General features: G+C 38.3%; 1 protein-coding gene and 1 pseudogene across 4 annotated transcripts; one reads left to right on the top strand and one right to left on the bottom strand.

Annotated features, from left to right (window-relative positions):
* LOC109234338 (pentatricopeptide repeat-containing protein At4g37170) lies at nucleotides 489-16,434 on the top strand. 4 transcript variants are annotated; one of them, XM_019400286.1, is made up of 3 exons: nucleotides 489-2,822; nucleotides 3,806-3,921; nucleotides 16,071-16,434. In XM_019400286.1, the coding sequence occupies exon 1, from the start codon at nucleotides 634-636 to the stop codon at nucleotides 2,722-2,724; it is 2,091 nt and encodes a 696-aa protein (XP_019255831.1). In that variant the 5' UTR covers nucleotides 489-633; the 3' UTR covers nucleotides 2,725-2,822; nucleotides 3,806-3,921; nucleotides 16,071-16,434. The 4 variants fall into 4 exon arrangements, with proteins under 4 accessions (XP_019255831.1, XP_019255832.1, XP_019255834.1 ...); XM_019400287.1 differs by having other exon boundaries at nucleotides 16,025-16,434; XM_019400289.1 differs by lacking the exon at nucleotides 16,071-16,434 and adding an exon at nucleotides 13,960-14,039.
* LOC109234809 lies at nucleotides 9,159-11,047 on the bottom strand (annotated as a pseudogene).

The raw sequence follows: 18,543 nt of genomic DNA, 5'->3' as shown, positions 1-18,543 counted from the left end.
CAAAAGTAAAAAATATTGGCCATAAGACAAAGGAGGGCAAAAATCGAAAAAAATCAAAAATAATTTGATCTACAATTGCTAATTGAAAAATAATTACAGTTTTAAAAGTATTCGAGATTTAGCCATTTTTTCATGTACAAATAAAATCTGAATAAAAACAACTTTTAAAATCCAAAAAAATTCCATCATAATATGTTCGAGTTCGAGTTTTTTACATATGAGATTCCAGCATAATGTGCTGGAGTTCTGATATAATATACTAGAAATTTATATGCAAGAACTCCATAATCTAGCGTATTATGCTGGAACTTTCTGTATTTTAGCTAGTTATATTTGTTCAGGTTTTATATTTGAATAAAATAGTAGCTATTTTTTAATAACTTTTATGACTATCGATTATTTTTCAATTACTAATCTAAAAATTGGCTAGCACGTAGTACTATTTATACCAAAAATTCAACACCATGAAAGACTACTTGTGTACTTCACCCAAAACACCCAAAAACATCATTAAACCCCTAGGAAAATCCAAAAGAAGTCTTGTCGCGCCTAAAAGAGAAACTCCAAACATCGTTCAAATTCAATATCATTAACGACTAGTTTTGATCACTAAGAGAAAACAACTACTACACCATGAGAGCAAATCTTAGAGCATCACTGAAGCTTGTAACTTCTTCTTCACCTAATAATCATTCACTATGTACTATTCGATCTTTGTCTACAGCAAAAATAACAACCCATTTGAAAGAGGAGACCTTTTTCGAATCCTCAAACAAAGACCAACTGATTAAGCGGTTATGTAAAGAAAACAAATTCAACGAAGCCCTTCAAATTCTTTGCGAGCAAAGGCGTTTAAAAGAAGCCATTCAATTGCTCGAACGTCACGAAACCCGTCCTTCAGCTACAGCTTTTTCGACCCTTTTGCGAATGTGCACAGAAAGTCGGGCTCTTGACGAGGGAAAGAGAGTTCATAGGAGTATGAAATGTTCAGGTTTTAGACCTGGGGTTGTATTATCTAATCGGATTCTCGATTTTTATTGCAAATGTGATAAACCTTTTGATGCACACGACCTGTTTGTTGAAATGTCTGAGAGGGATTTGTGTTCTTGGAATATTATGGTCTCTGGGTTTGCTAAACTGGGTTTGATTGATGAAGCTACGAAGTTGTTCGATGAAATGCCCGAGAAGGATAACTTTTCTTGGACTGCGATGATCTCGGGTTATGTAAGGCATAATAAGCCTGAATGTGCATTGGAATTGTATAGAGTGATGCAGAGGGATGAGGATTTTAAGTGTAATAAATTTACGATCTCGAGTGCTCTTGCTGCTTCTGCTTCTATTCAGTCTTTACGTTTGGGAAAGGAGATTCATGGTCATATTGTGAGAACTGGGTTGGATTCTGATGCAGTTGTTTGGAGTGCGTTGAGTGATATGTATGGAAAATGTGGTAGCGTGGACGAAGCTAGGCATATTTTTGATAGGACTAAAGATAAGGATGTTGTTTCGTGGACAGCTATGATTGATAGGTACTTTGGAGATGGGAGGTGGGAGGAAGGTTATTTGCTGTTTTCACATTTGATGGAGTCGGGGATTAGGCCTAATGATTTTACTTTTGCTGGAGTTTTGAATGCGTGTGCGCACCAAACGACAGAGCATTTGGGAAAACAAGTACATGGGTACATGATGCGTATTGGCTTTGATCCTTGTTCGTTTGCAGCAAGTACCTTAGTTCATATGTACGCCAAATGTGGTAGTGTAGATAGTGCATATAAGGTATTTAAGCGGCTCCCAAGGCCCGATGTAGTTTCTTGGACCTCATTGATTAATGGTTACGCTCAAAATGGACAACCTAATGAAGCTCTTCGGTTGTTTGACTTATTGCTTAAATCTGGTACTCAGCCTGATCATATTACTTTTGTTGGCGTTCTTTCTGCTTGCACTCATGCAGGTTTAGTCGATGAAGGGCTTGAGTATTTTTACTCAATAAAGAACAAGCATCGTCTAACCCATACTTCAGACCACTATGCTTGTGTGGTTGATCTCCTGAGCCGATTTGGCAGATTTAAGGAGGCTGAAGAGATTATTAGTCAGATGCCAATGAAGCCTGATAAGTTTTTGTGGGCTTCCTTGCTTGGAGGATGCAGAGTCCATGGAAATGTTGAACTAGCAAAGAAAGCTGCTGAAGCACTATTTGAAATTGAGCCCGAGAACGCAGCTACTTATGTTACCATTGCAAACATATATGCCACTGCTGGAAAATGGACTGAAGTGGCAAAAATCAGACAAGTCATGGAAGAGAAAGGTGTGGTGAAGAAGCCAGGTATAAGTTGGATTAATTTGCAGAGAAAAGTCTACATTTTCTTGGTCGGTGATAAATCACATCCTAGGTCAAAGGAAATATATGACTTCTTAGGGGAGCTGTGGAGGAGAATGAAAGAAGAGGGATATGTCCCTGACATAGACAATGTGCTGCATGATGTGGAAGAGGAACAGAAAGAGCAAAATCTCTCCTATCACAGTGAAAAACTTGCAGTCGCCTTTGGAATTATTGCTACTCCACCTGGAACACAGATAAAGGTTTTTAAGAATCTACGGACTTGCGTTGACTGTCACACTGCGATCAAATATATCTCTCAAATTGAAAAGAGAAGAATTATTGTGCGGGATTCCAGTCGGTTTCACTGTTTTGAGGGTGGGAGTTGTTCGTGCAAGGACTATTGGTGATTTTCTCCTTTTTTTAAAGGAAGCTACAGAAAGCAAAACTATCATGTCTTGATATTGAACTGGAATGGTTTTGCAACAAATTGTGTTATTCTAAGGAGGTATTCTACTTCATTCTGCATCTTGTCATTATTTTGCCAATGACTTTTGGCTACTTGGTCGGTGACGAAGTGGTAGTAAACAATGTGATTCCAGCATACAAATATTGTTTTTATAGAGGAGAGAACTTAGATCCCTTCTTGCGCTTCTTTTCTGATATTATTATCTCTTCTGTTGAGCCGAGGGTCTCCCGGAAACAGCCTCCCTACTCTTCCGGGGTAGGGGTAAGGTCTGCGTACATCCTACCCTCCCCAGACCCCACTAGTGGGATTTTACTGGGTATGTTGTTGTTGTTGTTGTTGTTGTTGTATAGAGGAGAGAACTTAGTAAAGCTAGCAGTTTGCAGATGATGAGGTTTTCGATAAGACCCTGTATATAGAAACTTTTTGATAGACACCGTATACAATATTTTTGGATATAATTCATGTCATATCATATTTTTTTTAAAATGTATTCATGTTATATCAACTTTGTTTTTTGATAGTCCTAGTTGTGAACTTTCCCTTTTGAGGGTGCTATTCTAATATGTAATTACTGTGAAGTAAAACTAAGTTTTGTTTTGTTTTATTCTTTAGTTTCCTGTGGGTGTTTTCTGTTTACGTTCGAAATTTTGTCTTGATGCTACTTTTTTGTGCTTCAGTTTTTTGTTTCTTTTTCATTCACATGAAATCCCGTTGCTCCAGTGCAAGCAGTGGAGTAGACATCACATCAGCAAGTGAAATTCTCATCTTTCTGATGCATGAAATGTGCATTTCCTTTGTTATTTTTCTTTTTTCTGTGCATGTTTTGGTTCTTTTCTCCTAGTATTATCTTGCAGAGATTGTTTGCCTTAAAAAGCTCTAGTGACTCATCAGTAATCCCTTGTCCATATCTTTGTATTCCATTATAGCCGTATAGGATCTCCCATTTGTATAAACTATCCAATTCGCTGTGCGAATAAGATGTGTATTCTCATCTTCTTTTATTGTATTTCTACTTTATGCAGATGCAATTGGTACAAGGATATGGTTGGACTCTCGTATCCCTTGGCATTTGCTTCTGGAAAAAAGTAATTTCTCTTCAAGTAACTTTCACGAGACAGCTTTTGGGTGCTTTTTCAGTGTAAGACACATAATCTTCAATCTCTTGGATTTCTATGAATAAAGTCTGATAATGGTACAGCCTGTGTGCAAATTTAATGATCTAGAATTAGTGAACTCCTCAATTTCTTTTATATATTAAGTGCAAGCTTCTAAGCCACACACACACACACACTCTGCTCTCTCTTTTCCTTCTATACTTATAGCTTACCAGATCATCTAGCCAAGCTTTTGTTACTGGTTTTCTGCCTGCTTTCTCCTAAATGAATAAGTCAAATAATTTATTAATAAAGAATTTAGGGGATGCAACCTGCTTACAAAATTTGAATAACAGACATCCCTTGACTTTGTTACATGTTAGGACTCTGGAATATTAACTCTAGGGAATTTACAGTGATGGTATGTCGTGTTGATTCATGTATAAATACAAAGGCTAATATACTAATAACAACCATCTACAGTTTACGGATTAAAAGAAAAACATCACCTGCATTTTATGAAAGGCTTAGATATGAAGGCTAAATGTAATTTTTTTGTTTTGGCGGAGAAAATGATAGAAATGAAGGGTCCAAGTTAGGTATGCTTTTGGTGCTGCGTAGTTTACATGCAACTTTTGACATCTAATATCTAAGATAAGCCAAAGGATAGCCAATTTGGCACAACTTATGGCAATGACGTGTTTTTAGCACCTCTTGAATATGCAGGTAAGTTTAACAAAAGGCCCTATAAAGTGCATGTGCTGTTTAAGATAAAAGGACCTTGATTCCCTTTTAAAACAGCAGCGAATTCATAAAGTCCAGTAGAGAGATAGCTTCACTTACAAAAGATGAGAATACAGAGTGCAATGTGTGATGTCTGGGTAAGGCGCATGTCACAGGTTTGAACCTTGTCGCAAACAAAAGCCTGGTATTTAATTGGAGAATAGTAGAGGAACGGGCCCATTATCTGCGGATTTTCTAACCGTGCACCACTAGGTCCTCAGGGATTTCTCAGTTTAAAAAATATTCCAGGCTATATATTAAGAAGTAGTTCAGCAGTGTTGGCTTTCTGCTCGTTGGTTTATGCCTTAGAAGAAGCTATAAAACTGGAGATCACAAATTTGGAAGTTTTGAATAATTCTGAAATTTCCTAAAAGATTTGTATTAATACCATAAGAAACTGTATAATTTGAATGTATCTAGTTGTTAAGTTCAGAATTTCACGTTGGATTTACCCAGAAAGGTCTTGAACATTTTTTAGGATGTTTGCGACATTGTAGCATCTTCTCTTGGATGAAATACACTACTTATCACGAGCGATACCAATTTGTCCACAGGTATTATTTGAATATTGATCTAATTAACAATTTACGCCCTTCAAGAGGAAAAATTTATTTTGAAGCGAATATATTACAGAATAAGGAAGATATGATATTGCAGTCCATCACAAATGTTATTTTTGTTATGGGACCTTTTCCACAGGAGATCAGCGGAAATAACATAGGAGATCATTTGTAGGTATTCTAAAATGCTTGTAAATAAAACACATGAATTGTAAGTGACATAGGAGATCATTTATAGGTATTCCAAAATCTTGATCCAAGGTCCAGATGCTAAAAGAATAAAATAAAACACGCCCTTTTTTCCAATGACTTCCTTTGAATGGAATGTAAAAATGATCTTTGAAATTTCATATTGCTTTTGATAGATGCTTTTATATTAAACTAAGTTCCCTTCTTTCTTAAATATGTCCCCCATTTGGTGATGGAGGAAAGGAGTTTTGCTCAGATGGCTTTCGTCCTGGCCTTGGAGCTTTTTGCTATTAGAAGAACGGATCCCTGAAATTCGGACCATTGTTGTGCACTCCATATATTTCTATGATGTAGTCCCCAGAGCTTGGTCTTAGTGGTAAGAGCGCAACACATGATGTGTCAATTAGGTTGTCACAAGCTTGAACCCTGTGACAAGAACCTGGTACCTGGTATTTTAGTGGAGACGGGTATATGGGTAGACTCATTATAAGAGTTGCTATGACTTCTTCGACTATGTTATGAATGTTTCGACTTAAATGAAGTTTTACTAACACTATGAGAATCTCATGTGAACTTTAAGACTTGTTTGAACAATCATTTTTTCTGTATAGAGCTGGAGAGCACGACTTGAAGAAGAAGCTAGAGAGAAACAGAGTTACTGTTCTATTGAAAAGAGAAATGAACTGTGTGTACATTTGAGTCTATACAGTGTATTTATATTTTATATACTACTAATTAGTTACTAACCTCCTAACTAACTTGCTAACTGCCTAACTAATAAGTTTAACTAACTCTTCACTTAACCACCTAGAAAAACTATAGTTTGTTAGTTCGACTACTCTCAACACTCCCCCTCACGCTGAAGACTTGAAGAGGTTCTTCACTCCAAGCTTGTCTAGTAGATAGTCATGTTGAGTCTTCCCCAAGCTTTTTGTAAGCAAGTCTGCTAACTGCTCCTTGGTCGACACATGCTGAGTTTTCACTATGCCTTGCAATATTCTTTCTCGAACAAAGTGACAGACTATATCAATATGTTTGGTTTTTTCGTGGAAGATGGGGTTGGCTGCAATTTGAATTGCAGCTTTTCTATCACACATAAGCTTTACAGGTGAATTTAGCTGAATTCCAAGCTTCTTTAACAGACCAATCAGCCAAACTATCTCAGCAGTACGTGATGTCATGCTTCTGAACTCAGCTTCTGGACACAGTCTCCTGTTTTTTTTATTTCCATGAGATTAATGCATCACCAAACTTTACTAAATAGACTGTGACTGACCTTCTAGTTTGTAGGCAGGTACCTCAATCAGAGTCACACTAGGCAAACAACTTGTTTGTATTCTGCATTGGCATAAAGAGTCCTAAGCCAGGAGCCCCTTTTATGTATCTTACAACTCTTAAGGCTGCTTCCTTTTGAGATACCTTAGGATTATGCATGTATTGACTCAAGACCTGGACTACAAAGGCCAGGTCTGGTATGGTCATGGTCAAGTAGAGTAGTACTCCTACAAGTCTTCGATAAATGCGATCTGTGAGTGATGCATATGTTACTTCTGTATCTCCTACATCTGTTACAGCCTTATCATAATCCTCAAAAATTAGCTTCTGATTCAACTCAAGAGGAGAACGTGCAGGCTTAGCTCCCCCTAGCCCTGACTCATAGATGAGTTCCGATGCATACTTCCTTTGAGACATTACTATGCCTTCCTTCGACCTGGCAAACTCAATGCCCAGAAAGAACTTAAGATCACCTAGGTCTTTCATTTTAAAGTTGCTGTGCAAATCTTCTTTTGTCTGGTTAAGTAGTATCACATTGTTGGCTGTGATTTGTAGGTCATCCACATAGACCAAAACTACAACTATGTCACTGCCCTGTGTTTGGTAAATAGAGAGTAATCAAAGTGACTTTGCTAAAATCCCATGTGCAGTAATACCTCTATTAGTTTCTTGTTCCATTGCCTTGGGGCCTGTTTTGAGGCCATACAAGGCCTTGTGGAGTTTGTATACCTTGTGAGATTCCCCCTATCTAGCAAACCATTTAGGAATCTGCATATACACTTCTTCCAGTAGGTCATCATTGAGGAAAGCATTGTGCACATCCATCTGATAGATGACCCACTGTTTAGTTGCTGCCAGGGCAATGATTGCCTAAATGGTACCATTTTTGCTACAGGAGAAAATGTATCAGTATAGTCAAGTCCCTCCTTCTAGCTATAGCCTTTGGCTATCAGCCTGGCTTTGTACCTTTCAACTTCTCCTGAGGCCTTAAACTTGATCTTGAAGATCCACTTGCACCCAATAGGGTGTTTTGCCTGTAGGAAGATCCACAATGCTCCATGTGTGGTTGTCTTCTAATGCAGCTACTTCAAGTTTCATAGCTTCTATCCACTTAGGATTTGCAGCTACTTCAAGTTTCATAGCTTCTATCCACTTAGGATTTGCTGCTGCTTCTCTGAAGGATTTTGGTTATGTAATGAAAGAGTAGGAGGATAGGGCATGGATATGAGCTGGTTTTATAGTGTGATAACTCATTAGAAACATAGGAAGAAATTGGATATTTACAGCTATGAGAGGTGATTGGTTTGGTCACATAGTCTTGTAGCCACATGGGTGGTTTGCTAGGTCTTGATGACCTTCTAAGGTTCATAGCAGGTGCTTGTGGAGACTCTGGGACACAGGGCTCAACTGCAGGAGGAGAGTAACCTATAGAAACAGGCTCCGCTGAATATTGTTGAACATGTGGAGAAGCAGCTGTGACAGAGTCCATAGTTGGGCTTAGAGTTGGATCAGGGGACAAAGGAGTACTATGAGGTTTAGGCACATACTGCAGTTCAGTAATAGAGGGCAACAAGTCTCGGACAGGAAATACGGGAGTGCTAGTAGTTTGTAGGTGCTTAAAGGAAAAAATGTTTCTTGAAAGATCACATTTTTACTCACAATGAATGACCTTGAGTGAAGATCATAGATCTTGTAGCCCTTCTGAGCTGAGGAATAACCTCGAAAAGCACCAGGTACTGCTCAGAAGGCAAATTGTCCAATTCCTTAGAAGTGGTTGCATAGCACATGCAACCAAATACTTTGAGGTGCGATAGTGATGGAGCATGCAAATAAAGCATCTCTAAAGGTGATTTACCACCAATGACCTTTGAGGGAAGTCTTTTGATCAAATAGACAGCAGTAGACACACACTCTCCCCAGAATTTCAAAAGGAGAGCAGCCTGAAACCTCAGAGCTCTGGCCATCTTTAGAATTGTCTTATGTCTCCTTTCAGCAACTCCATTTTGCTGAGGAGTGTAGGTGCAGGTACTTTAATGAATGATGCCCATTGATGACATGAGAATTTACACTTCATGATTGAAGAATTCACCGCCATTATCAGTTCTAAGAGTAAGACTGATGCAAAAAAAATATTTTTCACCTTTGTTAGGAAGTCTTCCAGAACAACTATTGTATCTGATTTGGAGACAAGCAAGAAAATCCAGGTGAATCTAGAGTAGTCATCCACAATAGTGACAAAGAATATTTTACTATCATATGATGGTACCCTCGTAAGACCCCCCCCCCCCCCCCCCCCACACCACAAGACATCACAATGTACCAATTCAAAAGCAGAATGAGAGGTCGTAGTACTAGTTTGTATGTTTGCTTGGATAAAGGACATACAGTGCAACGAGTGTGAGTAGTGTCTTTCAGCTTACTTAGTGATGTGTGCTTCTTGATTACATCTAGGGGTGCATGACCTATCTTCTATGCTAGATTACACTAGAATCAGAACATTCATCAGCCATATGAGCAAACTTATTCTCAGACTTAGTAACCTTATTTACAGACTTAACCTCAGGTACTTCTTGATGAGTTTTATTCCTTTGCTGAGCTGGAGCATGTTGCAGTATACCACTTAGTGATGGCTTTCCTTGTAGTATATACAATTCCTGATCCTCCTTAACAATCCCCTTCACCTGATCATTGTAAATGTGAGAATGCACGGGAGAAAAATCTATTATTGATTAATTATGACAATGATACAATGAGCCCTATATATATACAATACATGTCCTACTCCTAATACATATGGGATTAGGGTATTTACTACTATTTATACAATGAAACTAACACTCCCCCTCAAGTTGGTGCATATAAATCATATGTACCGAGCTTGTTACATATATAACTAATACGAGGATCAGTGAGGGACTTGGTGAAAATATCAGCAAGCTGATGATTCGACTTCACAAATTTTGTAGCAATATCTCCCGAGAGTATCTTTTTTCTAACAAAGTGACAGTCAATCTCGATGTGTTTAGTTCTCTCATGGAACACTGGATTTGACGCAATATGAAGAGCAGCTTGATTATCACACACAAGTCCCATCTGACTAATCTCACCAAATTTCAACTCCTTGAGTAACTGTTTGATCCAAATTAGCTCACATGTGGCCATAGCCATTGCTCGATAATTTGCTTCTGCACTAGACCGAGCAACCACATTCTGTTTCTTGCTCTTCCAAGACACCAAATTTTCTCCTACTAAGACAATATCCAGACGTAGAACGTCTATCAGAAGGTGATCCTGCCCAATCAGCATCTGAGTATCCAACGATCTGCTCATGGCCTCGATCTTCAAACAATAAGCCTTTGCATGGAGCTGATTTTATATGCCGAAGAATGCGGACAACTGCATCCTAATGACTATCACAGGGAGAATCCATAAACTGACTCACAACACTCACAGGAAAGGAAATGTCAGGTCTAGTCACTGTGAGGTAATTTAATTTACCAACCAACCACCTATATCTTGCAGGATCGCTAAGAGGCTCCCCCTGTCCTGGCAGAAGTTTAGAATTCGGATCCATCGGAGTGTCAACAGGTCTACAACCTGTCATTCCTGTCTCCTCAAGAATATCTAAGGCATACTTCCGTTGTGAGATCACAATACCTGAGCTAGACTGAGCGACCTCAATACCCAGAAAATACTTTTATCTGCCCAGATCCTTAGTCTGAAAGTGCTGAAAGAGATGTTGCTTCAACTTACTAATACCATCCTGATCATTGCCGGTAATAACAATATCGTCAACATAAACGGCCAGATAAATACAAAGATTTGAAGCAGAATGTCGATAAAATACAGAGTGATCAGCTTCACTACGAGTCATGCCAAACTCCTGAATAACTGTGCTGAACTTACCAAACCAGGCTCGAAGAGACTGCTTTAGACCATAGAGGGACCGGCGCAACCGACATTCAAGGCCACTAGACTCCCCCTGAGCAACAAAACCAGGTGGTTGCTCCATATAAACCTCATCCTCAAGGTCACCGCGAAGAAAAGCATTCTTAATGTCCAATTGATAGAGAGGCCAATGGCGAACAGCAGCCATGGATAGAAAAAGGCGGACTGATGCAATTTTAGCCACGAGAGAGAAAGTATCACTGTAATCGAGTACAAATATTTGAGTATATCCTTTGGCAACAAGACGAGCCTTAAGTCGATCAACCTGGCCATCTGGACCAACTTTGACTGCATACACCCAACGACAACCAACAGTCGATTTACCTGAAGGAAGAGGAACAAGCTCCCAAGTACCACTCGTATGTAAAGCAGACATCTCGTCAATCATAGCCTGTCGCCATCCCGGATGAGACAGTGCTTCACCTGTAGACTTAGGAATAGAAACAGAGGACAAAGATGACACAAATGCACAATGGGATGATGAGAGACGATGGTAACTTAAACCGATATAATGAGGATTAGGATTAAATGTGGACCGTATACCTTTTCGTAGTGCAATCGGTTGATTAAGAGGAGACAAGTCCGCACTATTAGCAGGGTCAGGTGCAGGACGTGAATCAACTGGGCCTGATGCTGGGGGCGGACGACGATGATAAGTCAGGAGTGGTGGAGCTGTAGAAGGTTGAACTTGACTAGGTGGTGGCACTGGAGCTATAGTTGGTGGAACTGGACTAGGTGGTGGCACTGGAGCTATAGTTGGTGGAATTGGACTAGGTGGTGGCACTGGACTTGGTGGTGATACTGGAGCTATAGGTGGTGGAGCTGTAACTGGAACTGTAGGCGGTGGAGCTATGGAGGAAGATGAATGGGAGATAGGGAGTGAATCTCCAAAAGAAGGAACAGGTAACACCTCAGAAATATGTAAGTGATTAACTGGACCTGTGAAGTATGATTGGGTTTCAAAGAAGGTAACATCAACAGACATAAGAAATCGCTGAAGGTCAGGAGAATAACATCGATATCCCTTTTGCGTTCTCGAGTAACCCAGAAATATGCACTTAAGAGCACGAGGAGCTAACTTATCTTTTCTTGGAGTAAGGTTATGAATAAAGGATGTACTCCCAAAGACATGGGGTGGAAGAGAAAACAAAGGTAAGTGGGGAAACAGGACAGAGAATGGAACTTGATTTTGGATAGCTGAAGATGGCATACGATTAATAAGATAACAAGATGTAAGAACTGCATCCCCCCAAAAACGCAGCGGAACATGAGATTGTATGAGTAGGGTACGAGCAGTTTCAATAAGATGTCTATTCTTTCTTTCAGCTACCCCATTTTGTTGGGATGTGTACGGACAAGATGTTTGATGAATAATCCCATGGGAGTTCATAAATTGCTGAAATGGGGAAGACAAATACTCTAGGGCATTATCACTACGAAATGTGTGGATAGAAACCCCAAATTGATTTTGAATTTCAGCATGGAAGGTCTGGAAAATAGAAAACAACTGAGATCGATTTTTCATCAAAAATATCCAAGTGCACCTGGAATAATCATCAATGAAACTGACAAAGTAGCGGAATCCTAAGGTAGAGCTAACCCGACTAGGACCCCAAACATCTGAATGGACTAAAGTAAAAGGTGACTCTGCTCGATTGTCAAGACGCCGCGGGAAATGGGAGCGGGTATGCTTACCAAGCTGACACGACTCACACTCTAGAGTGGACAAGTGAGATAAGCCAGGTACCATTTTCTGAAGTTTTGACAAACTGGGATGTCCTAACCGTTTATGTAATAAATCTGGTGAATCAGTAACGGGAGAAGTTATTGGAGGAAGACAAGATGTGAGTCCATGTGATTTTGCAAGGATAAGGTAATAAAGCCCATCTGATTCACGTCCGGTACCAATGATCCGTCCTGTACTGCGTTCCTGTATAAAAACAAGGTCATCAAGAAATAAAACAGCAGATTTAAGTGATTTGGCTAAGCGACTAACGGCTATGAGATTAAAAGGACTACCAGGAACATAAAGAACTGAGTCTAAAGGTAAGGAAGGAAGTGGACTTGCTTGACCTATTGCAGTTGCCATGGCTTGAGACCCATTGACCATTGTGACTGTTGGAAGAGATTGAGAATATGAGATACTAGTGAAAAGAGATTTGTTACCAGAAATATGATCAGATGCACCTGAATCAATGACCCAAGACTCAAAAGGTGAAGATTGGGAGACACAAGTCATGCTACTATTTGTTGGAACAACGAAGGTTAATCCTGAAGATGTCTATTTACGTGCTTTGTACTGAAGGAACTCAATATAATCCGGTAGAGAAACCATCCAACTCTTTGTAGTATTGGATTCCATTTGCTACAACCAAATTCTCAAATTCTTGATTACAACTTGTGTGGTTAACCTTGGAATGCCAAATAAGAAAACCTTGAATAGACCGACTTTTTTATTTTCACTCGCCGGAAAATAAAAAAGGTTGCCGAAATTTGATGAAACTTGAATAGACCGACTCGGAATAATGTCCTGAGAAGGCTGTCCAAAAGGAGTTTCGTCAGAAACTGACCGGAAGGAGGTCCACGCGCCGGCGCGTGGATAAATCTCGCCGGGGAAAAAAATCACTCCGGTCGGCGCGTGACGACGCGTGGATGGGTTTTTTCCGGTGGGATTTTGTGGGGTTTGGTCGCCCGGAGATGGAGAACACTATGGTGGCGTTGGTTTATGCACAACACCGGTAAAAAGTGGTTTTGATGCAAACAGCTACTCACGGTGATGACTGATTTCTTCCCGAATGTCGTTGGAATGACGCACGACGATAATTATCTCACTAATAGCTCTGATACCATGTGAGAATGCACGAGAGAAAAATCTATTATTGATTAATTATGACAATGATACAATGAGCCCTATATATATACAATACATGTCCTACTCCTAATACATATGGGATTAGGGTATTTGCTACTATTTATACAATGAAACTAACAGTAAAGATCCTGGAAGATGCATAAGTCAGGAAAGAATGCTACAAGACACTGCAATTCCTTGGTAAGTTTAGACACATATAGAAGGTTGTACTTAAAACTCTGGTATATACAGTACATTACTGATATCCTGATAGTTAAACACACTTGCTTTTACTGTATGTGAAATAGAAACAACATTTCCTGTAGGCAAGTGGACTTTATTTCCCTTTTGAGCTGGAACTGGCTGACAAAAGTTTAACATCTCTAGTGTGGATGTCATATGATTTGATGCTCCTGAATCTATTATCCAATTGTTATTAACATGATTGGATAATAGGGTTATCAGTGTACATGCAGTTGCAGCTCTAGCAGAAGGACCTTCATCAGCTCCCTTGTTAAGCAGCTGAACTATTTGTTGATACTGCTCCCGAGTGAAGAAAGGGGTTGGTGTCTGTTGCTGTGGCATGTGACGAAATCCAGTTGGTGAAGGCATTTGCATTTGCTGAAGCCAACTTGTTAGTCCTTCTCCTCTGCCCTGTAAACCTCCATATTGCACCTGAGGTATTTTGCATAACAGGATTGTAACCAGTAGCAGTGCTAACATGATTGGCATATGCACCAAAATTGCCTCTTTTCTTCTTTGTCTTGAAGTTTGACTTGAAGTCTTGAGGATATCCAATTAGCTTGAAGCAGTTTTTCTTGGTGTGTCCTTTGTAGTTACAGTACTCGCATATAACTGACTTCTTCTGAGCTCTAAATTGTCCATTGCCAGTAGCTGGATTTTTGTTGCTATACACAGCAGTATTATCAGTAACTTCTGTCACTTGCACCATTTGAGAGAAGTAAGCTAGATTCCTATAACTCTCCACATCTATGAGCAATGAGTAGGCCTTGTTAATATTAGGCACTGGTGATATCATCACGATCTGGCTTCGAGCTTGAGAGTAGGTATTATTAAGTCCCATAAAAAACTGAAGCAGTCTTTGATACTTAAGTCCCATATATCTTTAATTCTGGGCAGGGACAACCGGGATAAGGCATGAGAGCATCAAACTCATCCCATAAGTCCCCCAGTTTAGAGGAATAATCAGCTACATTCATTTTTCCTTGTGTCAGAGTGTGAATTTCTCTATGAAGGTATAAAACCCTAGATCCATTCACCTTATCACACCTCTCCTTCAGGTCTTCCCACACTTTATGAGCATTATATGCATACACAACACTACTCAATAGTCCTGGGCACATAGCATTCATAATCCACGAGCGCACCACAACATTCACCTTTTCCCATTGCTCGTGAAATTCAGGTTCAAACTTAGATTTTGGATATCGACCATCTACAAAATCTAGTTTACTTTTACCTAGTACAACTATTCTCATATATCGGCTCCATAAAGAATAGTTATCCAAGCCAGTTAGTTGAAGAGAGATGAGTGAGCTACCTAGTGTATCAGTTGGTTGAAGGAAGAGAGGATGATTGTGATTAATTGTTGGGAAAACTATAGGTGCTACTGGTGCATTCATATTTCTCGAAATACTTTCACTTCTTTCGTCTCCAATCGCCATGGATGAAGCTTTCAAGTTGACCAAATCGCAAACCCTAGCTCCGATGTGTTGTCACTCTCAGACAATTCAGTATAGCTTGACTGAATCGAAGTAACACAGAAACACACAATTGAGCAAGGAATTAGATTGAGATCGTCATTGCAAGAAGCTAGAGAGAAACAGAGTTACTGCTAAGAGAAATGAATTGTGTGTACATTTGAGTCTGTACAGTGTATTTATATACTACTAATTAGTTACTAACCTCCTAACTAACTTGATAACTGTCTAACTAATAAGTTTAACTAACTCTTCACTTAATTAACCACTTAAACTAACTGTAGTTTGTTAGTTCGACTACTCTCAACATATGAATGGCATGTTGAGCTTGAATGCCAAGTTCAAAAGTTATGTTTACAGCCGAAGGTGCCAAATGATGTTCATAAAGTGTTTCGGGGGTATCATGCTAGCACTTTCATGTCAGATCCATACGGGTTATGATAGAGAGCAAAATCGGTCGAGCTGATACCCCAGGTAGGATTAATATAAATTACAGCATTATGGTGAGATGGCTTTGCCGGTCAAATCGATACCTCCGAGCAGACTCCATGAGTGACATACACGTGATTATGTTCTAATTCAGTGTCCTTAGGTGCTCATTTACAAGTTATCTTTATGCATGTTATGGAAGGCCTATTGGCACATGTTCAAATTTTCTAAACTGTGATTGGTTTCACAAACATTCTATGACTACGAAATGCTTTATTTATGTTATTGCTTTGATACATATATACATTATTGCTTTTTAAATTCTCATCAGACCTTAAAGTGAAGGAGCCTATGTACTCACTGAGTACAATGAAGTTTTTATTGCACTCAGCCACTCACGCTACTTTGTGGGGCGGGGTGTTGATTTGTGGATGCAGGTACTGACACACACACACCAGACGTTGTTCATACGAGTTAGGATACTCTGATCTCCTCTGAATAGCTTTTGGTGAGCCCATTTTATGTTCGTGGTGGCCAGCGGTTCAGCCAGGATTTGAAGCTTATGGGCTCAGAATAATTTGTATATGTTTAATTGATTTTTTAAGACAAATACAAAGTGAAAAACCAAAATTACTAGGCTTGGCCGAACCCGTAGCTTATATATTATCTTTGCCGCCGGTGGTGGATAGACTTTTGTTATTTATTTTTAGTACAGCTGGGTTTTATGACTATTCTTTCATTCATGATGTTTCACATGGTATGTGTGAATGACTATTTCTAAAAATATTGTGTTTTACGTTATGCCGGATGTTTCGGCCAATGGTGCCTCACTTTATGACTTTTATCAAGCGTTTATGAAATGTTTATGACTGTCCCTTACAAGTATTCTTATCAGTAATGAAAAATTTGATGTTTTCTTGAAGTAGAGTTTTCAGTAAACTTTAACATACATAATTAAAAAAATAACTGAAATTACGAGGATTGAAATGGTTGGTCGTGTGAGAAAGAGGACAGTATTACAGATAGAGGTACTTTTCTTCAATGCTATAGGGACCACTTAACAAAATTAGCTGACTAAAGCTAAATATTAATGATACGCTTTCAATTTTTTTTGTTAAAAATATTGAATTTTGTATATATAACATTGTAATTACCTTTTTCTAATCATTTCTTCTAATACTTCTTTTTAATTCTTCTCTTTGTTTTTTCAAAGTTATTGGTAAACCTGAGTCATAGTTTCTAATTGGCATATTTAAATTTATTATGAATAATGCAAAAAACAATATTAACCTATGAATTACATTATCAAAAAATTAATAAATTTCAAATTGAGAATAAATGTAATATAAAAGTAGAGTAATAGAACCTGATTCTAGAGCAGAAGTTGATAGCTTGATAATAAAACAAATTTTCATTGCCTCAATGTTTAAACCCCAAGAAAAAAAAGAAAAGAATGTTCAGTTTAATTTATCCAATGTCTTCTAACATGTTATACCCCATTTTAACAAGGGTCAAACTAAGGTGCAACATATTGGTAATTAGAGGTTCAATTCATTAAAAAGAGTCGCCACCTAATTATTTTAACGGTGAATTAGGACATCAATTTTAGCCAAATAATACTCAAAATTAACCCTGTTTTATAGTTTGTTTAGCATTAGAAATTCTAGGTAAGGGTTCTAATTATCTCAAAAGGAAGGGGTAAGGCACCTTTTAAGATCCGTTAAAAATGGTTAACCGGTCAAACTTAAGTTAATTGACTAAGGCTAAGTGGTAGCGTTAAAAGTATAAGCTAGTGTTTAAAAAAAATTGATGTGTATTATAGATGAGAACATATATAAAAGAAATAGAAATTAAGAATGGTTTGAATCGAGACAACAATTTTTAAGTCATATATCACTTAAGAAATCATTTTTGGAATCAGCAATTTGACATAAAATGAACCAAGTTTTGAACACCAATTTTTCAGCACGTGAACTTAGGATGATAAATAGGTTCTTTGAAAATAAATAGACTTAAAATCCATTGGTCCATTTGACTTCCACAAATAGGTAGTACATAAATGAATACTTTCTAAGCTAAAGCTAGATTCAAAGACTGAGGTAAATAAAATATGATATCTAAAATTAATAATAGGCGACGTCCTAAGTGTTATCATAGTTACTGGTTTAATTTTCAACTGAAGTAATACTAAATGGCCATGCAAAGTTAATTGGAAGTTGACAGTAATAAACACATAATTATAATCAAAAGCAGAATAATAATGATAGTTCACCCCCTTTTCGGGGAGTCCAAAGTTAACTTTGGCATTTTTATTGTTCCTATACAGCCCAAATGGTCAATTCGGTGAAAGAAACACAGTAACAAGAATGCATCAAGGACGGCTTCATGGTGACGAGTCTCACATTGAGGCTCGAAATTGATCCAAGGTGTACATGCAAAGAAACCGATAGAAGAAGCGAGATTAGTGGAGCAGTTTCGTATTTAACGTACAATAAAATCTAACCAAATTAAGAAATCTATACATCTTGCACTAACTCAAGAGAACAAGCTAACAGAGACTTGCAATGTTTAATGAATCCTAAAGAAATGCTAATACGCCTATTATTTTAACAAGGTTATTTGACTTGTGTGAAAATTAACACATTCAAACTTAGAACTATTTGGTTTTCTATCTTATAATAATAATACTACGTTGTTGAAGGAATCTAGGCAGCAAAATGAGCAATGAAACTTGCTAAATTATAAAAGTGAGGAACTTCATTTAAACATATATAAATAGTTCAACTTCATGGCTTAGAAGAGTGAGTGTCAGGTACTTCTATTATAACCTTATATCTTCCAAACAAACTAAACCTCAACATAGTAGCATATAAATTTTAGTTGAAGTCTTAACATTAGTTGATCATAAAT

The sequence above is a fragment of the Nicotiana attenuata genome, chromosome 11 (assembly GCF_001879085.1).
Source record: "Nicotiana attenuata strain UT chromosome 11, NIATTr2, whole genome shotgun sequence".
Taxonomy (NCBI): Eukaryota; Viridiplantae; Streptophyta; class Magnoliopsida; order Solanales; family Solanaceae; genus Nicotiana; species Nicotiana attenuata.
Note: the sequence above shows the minus strand (reverse complement) of the source record. Positions and strands in the feature narration are given on the sequence as shown.

Bases quoted from the DNA above. Each gene is read 5' to 3' on its own strand.
- LOC109234338 (XM_019400286.1), top strand. From the start codon at position 634: ATGAGAGCAAATCTTAGAGCATCACTGAAGCTTGTAACTTCTTCTTCA.